The 13,687-nt window shown below is 39.8% G+C and overlaps 1 protein-coding gene across 1 annotated transcript; it reads left to right on the top strand.

Annotated features, from left to right (window-relative positions):
- The first annotated feature begins 8,260 nt into the window (after positions 1-8,260).
- On the top strand, positions 8,261-13,460 carry LOC134670787 (uncharacterized). Its single transcript, XM_063528606.1, has 4 exons — positions 8,261-8,358; positions 10,432-11,235; positions 11,317-11,629; positions 12,576-13,460. Exons 2-4 carry the CDS (start codon positions 10,964-10,966, stop codon positions 13,365-13,367), a joined length of 1,377 nt encoding a protein of 458 aa, XP_063384676.1. The 5' UTR covers positions 8,261-8,358; positions 10,432-10,963; the 3' UTR covers positions 13,368-13,460.
- Positions 13,461-13,687: the final 227 nt, after the last annotated feature.

Genomic DNA, 13,687 nt, shown 5'->3' with positions numbered 1-13,687 from the left:
CATCGGCTCATCTTTCTCCTCGGGATCCCGGCCCACGCTGTTCCGCAGATTTTCACGGGTATAGGTCCCAGTGGCCTTTTTCCCTCGGAACGGCAAAGATGGTGAAACGCCGGGCAATACTTACAAATATTATAAGTATTTTGTAATGCTTCTATTTTAATGCCACTTTGGCACGGTTTTTAAATATCGTGAGTCAAAATGACTATGCACCGGTTTCCTCTTTTTCTGCTACACTTCTTCATCTTGGTCTTATTAAGTATCTCTTTCGAAATATATTTAGGATCACGCATCAAATTTCTGACAAGCTGTCCAGGTAAATTTTATATTATGTTGGCCTTTTAATATGTCGCATTTTAGTTGTGCAAAAATTGCCATAGTTTGAATTGCCTTTAACTTTATCATCATTACTTTTCCATGATGTAACGGTTTGCATATTTTCTAAGACATTAACTTTGTCTCGGTCACGGCAAAGACTTATCAAAGTATTGTAAGCATTCACGACATTACGTGTATAATATCCAGAATTAAGTAAAATGTAGAGATTCGAGACGAAATCAACAATGGTTTTTAATTCTTCCATTTAAAAGACACCGACCCATTGAATCCATTTCCATTTGAATGGCTGTCAAGCTATTTTGTTCTTGCACAATTATCAACGTCTTTACTCAAACATTTCACAAGATGAGCGCAACATAAAAATGTGGGAGCATGTGGTCATTCTACTTTATGACATTTTTCTAAGCAAGAGTTTAAAGAAATATTTTTCAAAACTGTTTTTAGTTTGGATTATCATTTGCGAATTCAAGTCAATATATGATTTTAGCCAAGATATTTTTTTCATGATTGATTGAATGTGAAAATTCTATGATTTTTTTTACATGTTAATATGTGAAACATTTTTTCTAATATTGCCTCGCAGAACAGTATTTCAGTTTGTGTGAATGTACAGTGGCGGCTCCACGGAGGCAACATTGGTTGTCTGTAATAACAAAATAAATTGGTCAAGATTGATGCTAGTAGATTCGCTCATTTTATAGTTTTAGTGATAGGAAATCTTAGAAAATAAATGGCATGTTATTTTTTATCGTTTTACCTTGCCAAATTTGAAGCATAGTCCTTCACTCTCTTTAAGGTACGAGGGGCGGCTGAATAGTAATCTACCTAAGTATGAAATAAAAGACTGTAGTGTCCAGTTTTATTTTATTTTTCTATGTAGTCCCCTTCGAGGGAAATGCACTTATTACATTTGTCAAATAATGACATTAACCCATGAAAAAAAAAATCTTTTGGTTTGTCGTCAAAAAAGTCCGTTACAGCAGCCTTCATCTCATCATCAGTAGAAAATTTTCTGCCTCGGAGGTCTTTCTTCAGATTTCGGAAGAGAAAATAGTCGCAGGGTCTGGACTATACGGTGGGTGGTCAATGGTACCGAAGCCTAATTCTTTCATAACCAGCTGCGTTGTGCGGGCAGTATGGACAGGTGCGTTATCGTGTAACATCAAAATTCCTTTGCTTAATTTGCCTCTCCTTTTTTCTTTTATTGCATCCCTTAACTGGCGTAGCAGGTTAGAATAATATTCGGCATTCATGGTAGTTCTTTTTGGTAAATAATCAATCATTAATATTCCTTCTATATCCCAGAACACCGTAGCCATAAGTTTGCCAGCTGACGGTCGAACTTTAAACTTCCTAGGAGGCTTCTCGTCTTTGAACTTCCATTGTAAAGACTCTTGCTTACTTTCTGGGTCCCACTGTCTGATCCAGGTCTCATCACACGTCACTACTTTTGACATAATTTCTTCTTCTTTCCCCCGACTCATGTTCAAAAAGTCCTTACAACATTTCACCCGTCTGTCCATGTCAAAAGGCGTTAACATTCTGGGGACCCAGCGCGCACTCACCTTAGACATGTTCAAATGTGTATGAATTATTTCATTAACTCTCTCTTTACTTATGCCCACATCTCGGGCTATCTCCCACTGCTTCACCCGTCGGTCTTCTAGAATTATTTTTTTTACTTTGGCTACATTTTCCTCCGTAACCGCAAAAATCGGCCTTCCACTACGGGGGTCATCCTCCAAGCTTTCACGACCAATTTTAAATTGCTTGGACCAAAATTTTATAGTGAATTCTGAAGGGCACGAATCACCAAACACACGCAACATACGCTCTCGGATATGCGAGGGCGTATTTCCTTCTTTTGTTAAGAATTTGATCACTGCACGGTGCTCAATTTTAACTATTTTGATTTTTTCACCGGCATCTTGCATAAATTCGAAAATTGTACACAAATGGCATTTACGGAAACAAATGAATGTCACAAAATTTGAAAAAAGAATAAATAACGAATAAAATTGCATTGCAACCAGTAACATATTTTAATATTTTTTTGACCAAGGAGATTACTATTCAGCCGCCCCTCGTATCGTACTGTTTACACAACTTGACATCAACCCTTTTTTCGACATTCTCAATAGTTTTCCTGAATATGGAGTTATTCATGAGTTTAAAGAAATCTTTTTCAAAACTGTTTTTAGATTGGAGTCTCATTTGCGAATTCAAGTCAATATATGATTTTAGCCAAGATGATTGATTGAATGTGAAATATGAATTTTCTTACTAATCAAATCTTTTTCAATATATTGTTCGAGGTTAGCATAATGCATAACTGGTTTCGTCATCAAATGTTAGTAATAACTCTTTAATTTTACCTTCAATCGGTAGTTTAGTTTTAGCACAGAATAGGTAATCATTACCTAATAACACACACTGTTTTTTTTTACATTTTTGACCCTGACCCTGGAGGGTTTGTCACCTCGTTGCTCGATTGCATTGGAATGTCTAATGGACAGAATTACATATATTCATTAACTTGTCGAAGAAGACGGAATTAATGTCGGTTTGCACTTCTTGTGTACGAGTATGCGTGAAATTACCAGTGCTTCTTAAACGTCTCAAACGCTGTTTCGAAACAAACCATTTGGCGCTTTAGTAGTAGGGACGCGCTGGCTCTACTGCTGGGGGTTCCGCTTTCGAGCTGTCTGTAGACGGCAGCATGGGAGCTTTGAGGGGCGGTATTAGCGAGGGTATATATAGTGAAGAGTGCCTGTTTATGATTGTGGCTCTATGAACTCTAGTAGTTCGGCGGGTATATCCGAGTCACTCGTTATACGCGGCTGGGGGAAGTATTGTGACTATGGAAATTAGTCTGCACGTGTTTTGGTTCTGAGGGCATCTGTGCGGCCGGATCGGGGTATTCCTGTTCAGAATGCATCTGTGCGGCCGGATTGGGGTATTCCTGTTCAGAATGCATCTGTGCGGCCGGATTGGGTTGTACGGGAATATAATTGTTGTAAATGTATGCTGCATTATCAATCTGTGACTCTGATTGATGCGGGAGCTGCGCCGATTGTTGTTGTTGCTTGAACCACGTCTCCAAAGGTTGTTGCTGTTGTTGATGGAAATTAATGGACGGCGCTGACTTGTGGCGTATTATCTGGGCGAATTCCATTTCCAACTTCCCTCCTTTCCAAATATCGTCTGACAACGTTTTTGTAAGCCGGACGCGGCAAGCTAAATAATTTTCAGTGATTACAAAGCTCGAAGAGCCAAAAAAAATCAAATGCCTTGGTAAGGTTCCGATACAATACCTGTAAAGATATCACTGTCATTCCGAGCATCTAATCCAGATATATTCGCACATATAGACAGAACTCTTCTATCACATCAATCAAGAGCTGGACTCCTGACTGTGCGCGGTTATTTTATTCTTGACGTATTTCTTAATTCTCTCATACTTGAGCTTCAAGGTTTTCGTTATCCTGACCGTTGAAGCACTAGGAACAGCATTAAAGGTCTGCGCAATTGAATTCCATGCCGCTTCTTTATCGTCGCTAGTCACGGCGTCGTTTTTTTCCATAATTAACTTATATTTGGAGACCAATTCCGTCAATAACGAAATTTCGGACTGCGCAAAGTTGGAACTGCGTTTTTCTAAGAACTATACTTGTTCTGTGAGGGTTGATTTTGTTCATATGTGAAACATGTTTTCTAATATTGTCTCGCATGACAGTATTTCAGCTTGTGTGAATGCACGGTGGCGGCTCCACGGCGGCTACATCGGTTGTCTGTAATAACAAAATAAATTGGTCAAGATTGATGCCAGTAGTATTCGCTCATTTTATACTTTTAGTGAAGGAAATTGTCATATTAGTGCTCAAACGCAAAGATATGATAACACAATATCATAAAAAATTGCATGTTATTTTTTGGCGCTTTAAGTTGCCAAATTTGAAGCATAGACCTTCACTCACTTTAAGTATTCCACTGTTTACACAACTTGACACAACCCTTTTCTCGACGTTCTCAATAGTTTTCCCAAATATGGAGTTATTCATGAGTTTAAAGAAATATTTTTCAAAACTGTTTTTAGATTGGATGCTCATTTGCGAATTCAAGTCAATATATGATTTTAGCCAAGATGATTGATTGTAAGTGAAAATTCTATGATTTTTATACATGTTAATACTTATGAGAAACATTTTTTTAAATATTGCCTTATTTTTTGGCGCTTTACGTTGCCGAATTTGCGCCGCTTGTTGTTGCTGCTTGAACCACGTCTCCAAAGGTTGTTGCTGTTGTTGATGGAAATTTATGGACGGCGCTGACTTGTGGCGTATTATCTGGGCGAGTGTGCGTTCCATTTCCAACTTCACTCCTTTCCAAATTTCGTCTGACAACGTTTTTGTAAGCCGGACGCGGCTAGCTAAATAATCTTCAGTGATTAAAAAGCTCAAGGAGGCAAAAAAATATATGCTTTGGTAAGGTTCCGATACATATCTGTAAAGATATCACTGTCATTCCGAGCATCTAATCCAGATATATTCGCACATATAGACAGCACTTTGTCTTCTATCACATCAATCAAGAGCTGGACTTCTGACTGTGCGCGGTTATTTTATTCTTGACGGATTTCTTAATTCTCTCATACTTGAGCTTCAAGATTTTCGCTATCCTGACCGTTTAAGCACTAGGAGCAGCATTAAAAGTCTGCGCAATTGAATTCCATGCCGCTTCTTTATCGTCGCTAGTCACGGCGTCGTTTTTTTCTATAATTAACTTATATTTGGAAACAAATTCCGTCAATAACGAAATTTCGGACTTCGTAAAGTTGGAACTGCGTTTTTCTAAGCACTAGGTTTGTTCTGTGAGGGTTGATGTTGTTAATATGTTCCATGCATAAATATATTATTGGCATTAGCATAGCGATTTGACGCTTGACAGACGCCACCGCTTATACCTACCTTTCTTTATAAATTGAATCATTTCATAGTCCGTAAACAATTCTAGCCATACTTCGGTATGTTTTATCATTGCGTTCCAACTCAAACCGGGTGCAGTGAATATTGACACGTATCTAATTCATACGCAGTACGCACCTATACTTACATATATTCATTAACTTGTCGAAGAAGACGGAATTAATGTCGGTTTGTACTTCCTGTGTACGAGTATGCGTGAAATTACCACAGTGCTTCTTAAACATCTCAAACGGTGTTTCGAAACAAACTATTTGGCGCTTTAGTTTCATTTGAAAATTTAAGGGAAACACTTCCTCGCCCTCGGAGCAGCTGCTGCTACTGGAGCTGCTGGAAGAACTGCTTTTGCTCTCATTGTCGGGGCGCGCTGGCTCTACTGCTGGGTGAACCGCTTTCGAGCTGTCTGTAGACGGCAGCGTGGCAGCTTTGAGGGGCGATATTAGCGAGGGTATATAGTGACGAGTGCCTGTTTCTGATTGTGGCTCTATGAACTCTAGTAGTTCGGCGGGTATATCCGAGTCACTCGTTATACGCGGCTGGGGGAAGTACGGTGCCGGCGGGTGATGTTCAGTAACCGGTTGTGATTGAAAATTGGTCTGCACGTGTTCTGGTTCAGAGGGCATCTGTGCGGCCGGATCGGGGTATTCCTGATGCATCTGAGCGGCCGGATTGGGTTGTACGGGAATATAATTGTTGTAAATGAATGCTGCATTATCAATCTGTGACTCGGATTGATGCGGGAGCTGCGCCGATAGTTGTTGCTGCTTGAACCACGTCTTCAAAGATTGTTGCTGTTTTTGATGGAAATTAATGGGCGGCGCTGACTTGTGGCGTATTATCTTGGCGAGTGTGCGTTCCATTTCCAACTTCCCTCCTTTCCAAATTTCGTCTGACAACGTTTTTGTAAGCCGGACGCGGCTAGCTAAATAATTTTCAGTGATTAAAAAGCTCGAGGAGCCAAAAAAAAATCAAATGCCTTGGTAAGGTTCCGATACAATACCTGTAAAGATATCACTGTCATTCCAAGCATCTAAACCAGATATATTCGCAACAGAACTTTGTCTTCTATCACATCAATCAAGAGCTGGACTCCTGACTGTGCGCGGTTATTTTATTCTTGACGGATTTCTTAATTCTCTCATACTTGAGCTTCAAGATTTTCGCTATCCTGACCGTTGAAGCACTAGGACCAGCATTAAAGGTCTGCGCAATTGAATTCCATGCCGCTTCTTTATCGTCGCTAGTCACGGCGTCGTTTTTTTCTATAATTAACTTATATTTGGAAACAAATTCCGTCAATAACGAAATTTCGGACTTCGTAAAGTTGGAACTGCGTTTTTCTAAGCACTAGGTTTGTTCTGTGAGGGTTGATGTTGTTAATATGTTCCATGCATAAATATATTATTGGCATTAGCATAGCGATTTGACGCTTGACAGACGCCACCGCTTATACCTACCTTTCTTTATAAATTGAATCATTTCATAGTCCGTAAACAATTCTAGCCATACTTCGGTATGTTTTATCATTGCGTTCCAACTCAAACCGGGTGCAGTGAATATTGACACGTATCTAATTCATACGCAGTACGCCCCTATATACTTACATATATTCATTAACTTGTCGAAGAAGACGGAATTAATGTCAGTTTGTACTTCCTGTGTACGAGTATGCGTGAAATTACCACAGTGCTTCTTAAACATCTCAAACGGTGTTTCGAAACAAACTATTTGGCGCTTTAGTTTCATTTGAAAATTTAAGGGAAACACTTCCTCGCCCTCGGAGCAGCTGCTGCTACTGGAGCTGCTGGAAGAACTGCTTTTGCTCTCATTGTCGGGGCGCGCTGGCTCTACTGCTGGGGGTTCCGCTTTCGAGCTGTCTGTAGACGGCAGCGTGGGAGCTTTGAGGGGCGATATTAGCGAGGGTATATAGTGACAAGTGCCTGTTTGTGATTGTGGCTCTATGAACTCTAGTAGTTCGGCGGGTATATCCGAGTCACTCGTTATACGCGGCTGGGGGAAGTACGGTGTCGGCGGTTGATGTTCAGTAAACTGTTGTGACTGGAAATTGGTCTGCACGTGTTCTGGTTCAGAGGGCATCTGTGCGGCCGGATCGGGGTATTCCTGTTCAGAATGCATCTGTGCGGCCGGATTGGGTTGTACGGGGATATAATTGTTGTAAATGAATGCTGCATTATCAATCTGTGACTCGGATTGATGCGGGAGCTGCGCCGATAGTTGTTGCTGCTTGAACCACGTCTTCAAAGGTAACATGTTGTTGATGGAAATTAATGGGCGGCGCTGACTTGTGGCGTATTATCTTGGCGAGTGTGCGTTCCATTTCCAACTTCCCTCCTTTCCAAATTTCGTCTGACAACGTTTTTGTAAGCCGGACGCGGCTAGCTAAATAATCTTCAGTGATTAAATAGCTCAAGGAGGCAAAAAAATATATGCCTTGGTAAGGTTCCGATACCTACCTGTAAAGATATCACTGTCATTCCGAGCATCTAATCCAGATATATTCGCACATACAGACAGAACTTTGTCTTCTATCACATCAATCAAGAGCTGGACTTCTGACTGTGCGCGGTTATTTTATTCTTGACGGATTTCTTAATTCTCTCATACTTGAGCTTCAAGATTTTCGCTATCCTGACCGTTGAAGCACTAGGACCAGCATTAAAGGTCTGCGCAATTGAATTCCATGCCGCTTCTTTATCGTCGCTAGTCACGGCGTCGTTTTTTTCTATAATTAACTTATATTTGGAAACAAATTCCGTCAATAACGAAATTTCGGACTTCGTAAAGTTGGAACTGCGTTTTTCTAAGCACTAGGTTTGTTCTGTGAGGGTTGATGTTGTTAATATGTTCCATGCATAAATATATTATTGGCATTAGCATAGCGATTTGACGCTTGACGCTTAACAGACGCCACCGCTTATACCTACCTTTCTTTATAAATTGAATCATTTCATAGTCCGTAAACAATTCTAGCCATACTTCGGTATGTTTTATCATTGCGTTCCAACTCAAACCGGGTGCAGTGAATATTGACACGTATCTAATTCATACGCAGTACGCACCTATATACTTACATATATTCATTAACTTGTCGAAGAAGACGGAATTAATGTCAGTTTGTACTTCCTGTGTACGAGTATGCGTGAAATTACCACAGTGCTTCTTAAACATCTCAAACGGTGTTTCGAAACAAACTATTTGGCGCTTTAGTTTCATTTGAAAATTTAAGGGAAACACTTCCTCGCCCTCGGAGCAGCTGCTGCTACTGGAGCTGCTGGAAGAACTGCTTTTGCTTTCATTGTCGGGGCGCGCTGGCTCTACTGCTGGGTGAACCGCTTTCGAGCTGTCTGTAGACGGCAGCGTGGCAGCTTTGAGGGGCGATATTAGCGAGGGTATATAGTGACGAGTGCCTGTTTGTGATTGTGGCTCTATGAACTCTAGTAGTTCGGCGGGTATATCCGAGTCACTCGTTATACGCGGCCGGGGGAAGTACGGTGTCGGTGGTTGATGTTCAGTAAACCGTTGTGACTGGAAATTGGTCTGCACGTGTTCTGGTTCACAGGGCATCTGTGCGGCCGGATCGGGTTATTCCTGTTCAGAATACATCTGTGCGGCCGGATTGGGTTGTTCCTGTTCAGAATGCATCTGATTGTTGTTGCTGTATGAACCACGTCTCCAAAGGTTGTTTTCTAAAATTCATAAAGAAAAAACTGTCCTAGGTAGAACAGCTTTCCCTACCTACTGTGATTTAACTTACCTTTAAACACACAAATTAATACGTAACAGCAACGTCTATAGATGCGTCGTCTAATTGCGTGTCTGAACGGGATACACTATGTAACGGCACTGGGTAAATTCAGTACTGCAGTGTGCAGTCTGCCAACACTTAGATAAAAGATAAAGATAAAAGATATTTATTCGTGACGTTCACTGAGTGAAAGAGAGATTGGCACTTACGCGCGATCTACTCTTTGAGCAGATTTCTGCAAACTCAAAATATACTTTTTGTATTTTACTTTAAAAGACAAAATAGAGTGAGAGTTTCTTATGGGCGGCGGTATGTTGTTCCAGCATTTCGTGGCAGAATATCTAAAAGACACTCGTTATACGTGGCTGGGGGATGTACGGTGCCGGCGGGTGATGTTCAGTAACCGGTTGTGATTGAAAATTGGTCTGCACGTGTCCTGGTTCAGAGGGCATCTGTGCGGCCGGATCGGGGTATTCCTGTTCAGAATGCATCTGTGCGGCCGGATTGGGTTGTACGGGAATATAATTGTTGTAAATGAATGCTGCATTATCAATGTGTGTCTGTTGATGCGGGAGCTGCGCCGATAGTTGTTGCTGCTTGAACCACGTCTTCAAAGGTAACATGTTGTTGATGGAAATTAATGGGCGGCGCTGACTTGTGGCGTATTATCTTGGCGAGTGTGCGTTCCATTTCCAACTTCCCTCCTTTCCAAATTTCGTCTGACAACGTTTTTGTAACCCGGACGCGGCTAGCTAAATAATTTTCAGTGATTAAAAAGCTCAAGGAGCCAAAAAAATATCAAATACAATACCCGTAAAGACATCACTGTCATTCCGAGCATCTAATCCAGATATATTCGCACATATAGACAGAACTCTTCTATCACATCAATCAAGAGCTGGACTTCTGACTGTGCGCGGTTATTTTATTCTTGACGGATTTCGTAATTCTCTCATACTTGAGCTTCAAGGTTTTCGCTATCCTGACCGTTGAAGCACTAGGAGCAGCATTCTGCATCTTCTTCTTTAGCGTCGCTAGTCACGGCGTCGTTTTTTTCTATAATTAACTTCTATTTGGAGACCAATTCCGTCAATAACGAAATTTCGAACTTCGCCAAGTTAGAACTGCGTTTTTCTAAACACTAGGCTTGTTCTGTGAGGGTTGATGTTGTTAATATGTTCCCTACATAAATATATTATTGGCATTAGCATAGCGATTTGACGCTTGACAGACGCCACCTCTTATACCTACCATTCTTTATAAATTGAATCATTTCATTGTCCGTAAACAATTCTAGCCATACTTTGGTATTTTTCATCATTGCGTTCCAACTCAAACCGGGTGCAGTGTATATTGACACGGATCTAATTCATACGCACCTATAGACGCTTGTCTAAAGTTTTCAAACACTTCAGCCAGTAATAGAACATCAGTCTTAAAATATAGTATTCACCCAGAGTTTTAATATTGAATGCGCCCCAAACATCTTTGCATGTTGGTAATCCTCATCGGAAATATTTAAATCGGTAAGGCTGCTATAGTTACCTGTTACCTATAGAAAGCGGCCTTACGGGCAATGCAGTTTTCTCTCAAGCTCCCTCCTGTCACTTACATACTCATAAGAGAAAACTCCCTTACGCGTAAGTAACTATATATTTCTCACGCTCGTTACAATTATCGGATGGTGGTAAGAAATGTGGTAGTATTTTGAATTGCTCCCGTGAAAGGTTTGAAGCGAGTTTATCTAAGCTACTTGACATGAATTTATACGAGTCGATAAACCTTAGACTGTATTTCTTAATCTCTAAATTAAATGAAATATACTTTTCCTTGTTATTGGGAATGCAGGTTAACTTTCCCTTAATCTTGGCCAGTTCTTATGGTACGTTTACACGCTTGCCAAGCCTTGGCAAACGGCAAACAGCCCCAAGCCTATACAAATCTCGTTTGGCGTTTGAATGGCGTTTACACGCTTGTGAATGCGTCAGTCTGCAATAAACATCCAAGCATGGCGGACACCGAACTTGTGGCGGCTATTGCATTTGGTTTAACGTACATTTATTTAAAATGCAAGCAAAGTGAAACAAAAAAAAGGAGAGCTCGACGACAGCGAAGATGGTGGATGAAAAAGATTCATCGTAATCGTACCAGGTGACTACTATTTTGATTAAACCATTATCTGTTGCAGTTTCGTTATACCACAATACTTACGATATATTATATTTTTTACAGACAATTTATGGAAGAGAAATTTAGTGAACTTTTATATGAACCATCTGGAGAGTTCGATAACTTTTGCCGAATGAGCTATCCTGATTTTGAGTTTTTACTGCAGAAAATTTCACCAATGATATCCAAGCATGATACAGACTTCAGAGAAGCTATACCAGCCAAATTTCGTCTTGCCATTACGCTACGATTTTTAGCATCTGGTGATTCTTACATAAGCCTTCACTACTTGTTTAAAGTATCTGTCTCTACGATATCGATAATCATTCGTGAAGTTTGCCGAGCTCTTAATGAGATTCTAAAGGATCAAGTTAAGGTAAGAATAAAACAAAACATTATGTTATATATTTTTTTTGCTGTACTACTTTTATTTAGAGTTTAATAGAATGTTATACATTTATTTAGAGTTTAATAGAATCATTGCTTTATTATTATTGTTTAATTATTCAACAAGTTTAATAAACATTATGTCGACGAATCAAAATCTTCAAAAGCATTCAATAAAGCCATGTTTATAATGTTGGTTTCACGTGGAACTGGATTGATGACTTGGTCCGATATAATGCGAATAGATGACGAGGATGCTGTTGATGTAGATGAAGCTGTTATGTTTGGCGCTGAATGTGAGGTTTCGGAGGTTGGAGAGGGAAAAAAACTTAGATTGTTATGAATGGGTTCAGAATTAACGCTATTAACTGATGCTGGCCGATTCGGAAAAAGTTGAGATGGTGTATGGCGTGAATATGCACCAGCCATTGACGACGGTCTAGAATAATATTGAGGGTATGGTGTATGACGCTCATTTGATTTTTGATTTATTCTGTTTATAAACAACCCATCTATTTGGTACATCAAAATTTTTCGTTCATCACTTGGCAATTCACGTAGCTTTATAGCCAATAATTTAGCATATAGATCGCAATCGTCGTCTTTGTAAGCAGGTATATTTTCATTCTGCTTTTGACCTAAAACATTTGTTAATTGTCCAAAAGCCACGGCCATTTGCTTTTCAGGCGTTTCAGAACAAGGGCGACGACGTTTATTAGTAGCCGCCTGTATGGTTGGTGGTCTGGATAGTGGAGTAACCGTACTTGTACGGTCTCTTATCACAGGATCATCCTCTGTCTGATCCGCGGCAACCGTACTTGTACGATCTCTTATCAGAGGATCATCCTCTGTCTGATCTGCATCTTCTTCTATTTGTTGTGATTGCTGCAAAAAATAATATACTGTTCTTACACTTCATTTTCTTAATTTTACAGATGCCCACCACAGCAGAAGGATGGCTTAATATAGAAGAAGGATTCAGGACGAAATTTCCACATTGCATAGGTTCATTGGATGGCAAGCATGTAGTTATTGAAAGCCCAGCTCATAGTGGAACAGAGTATTTCAATTATAAGAGAACGTTTAGCATTGTTCTTTTGGCGTTAGTGGATAGCAAATACAAATTTGTGTTCGCAGACATCGGGACTCAAGGAAGAATAAGTGACGGTGGCGTCTTTAATAATTGTTTACTATGGAAAAGAATATGTAGAAACGAGATAGATTTTCCACCGCCTTGTCCACTTCCAGGATCGAATATTAATATTCCATACGTGTTTTTAGCTGACGGTGCGTTTGCATTGAGTCAACGCGTAATGAAGCCCTACCCTGGAAACCATGAAGTATGCTCACCAAAAAGGTTATTTAACCAAAACTTATCTAGATCCCGAGTTGTAGTTGAAAATACGTTTGGAATTTTAACCTCAGTTTTCAGAATATTCAGACGCCCTATCGATTTAGCACCACAAACTGTGACGGAATTTACGATGACTTGTGTATTACTACATAACTTCTTGAGAACAAGTAAAAGTTCTTCAAACCGATATACTCCTCCGAGTTCGTTTGACGTATATGACAGTAATGGAAATATGGTAACCCGTGGTTCATGGCGCAGAGATAACGACATATATAATGCATTGCAAAATTTACCACAAATACCACGAAGATCTCCGCTGAATGCCAAAGAAGTCAGGGAAGAATTTACTTCATATTTTAATAGGATGAGATAAGTTCACAAAAATAAGCATATATACGGTCGAATTGAGAAACTTCCTCCTTTTTTAAAGTCAGTTAAAATGTACAAATAAATGTATAACCAATGGTATTTTTTTTTATTTTAAATAAATGATTTTTTTACTTACAGTTTCGCTGTTTATCCCTTCATTGCAAGTATAAACTGGTAGTAAAAATGACTCCATGGTTTCGTAAGCATACCAAGACGGATTGTATATTTCAGCGGCACCTAAAATAAAAAAAAACCTCAACATCATTTTAAAATACTTATCCAAAGATACCCCAAACGTATAGGTTTAATGAAAAAAAATTGAGT

The sequence above is a fragment of the Cydia fagiglandana genome, chromosome 14 (assembly GCF_963556715.1).
Source record: "Cydia fagiglandana chromosome 14, ilCydFagi1.1, whole genome shotgun sequence".
Lineage (NCBI taxonomy): Eukaryota > Metazoa > Arthropoda > Insecta > Lepidoptera > Tortricidae > Cydia > Cydia fagiglandana.
The sequence above is the reverse complement of the archived record's forward strand: the minus strand, read 5'-3'. Positions and strand labels throughout refer to the sequence as shown.

Coding starts and splice junctions, on each gene's coding strand:
- LOC134670787 (XM_063528606.1), top strand. CDS start 10,964: ATGGTACGTTTACACGCTTGCCAAGCCTTGGCAAACGGCAAACAGCCC. Junction 11,236..11,316: donor ATTCATCGTAATCGTACCAG/GTGACTACTATT, acceptor TATTTTTTACAG/ACAATTTATGGAAGAGAAAT. Junction 11,630..12,575: donor TTCTAAAGGATCAAGTTAAG/GTAAGAATAAAA, acceptor TTAATTTTACAG/ATGCCCACCACAGCAGAAGG.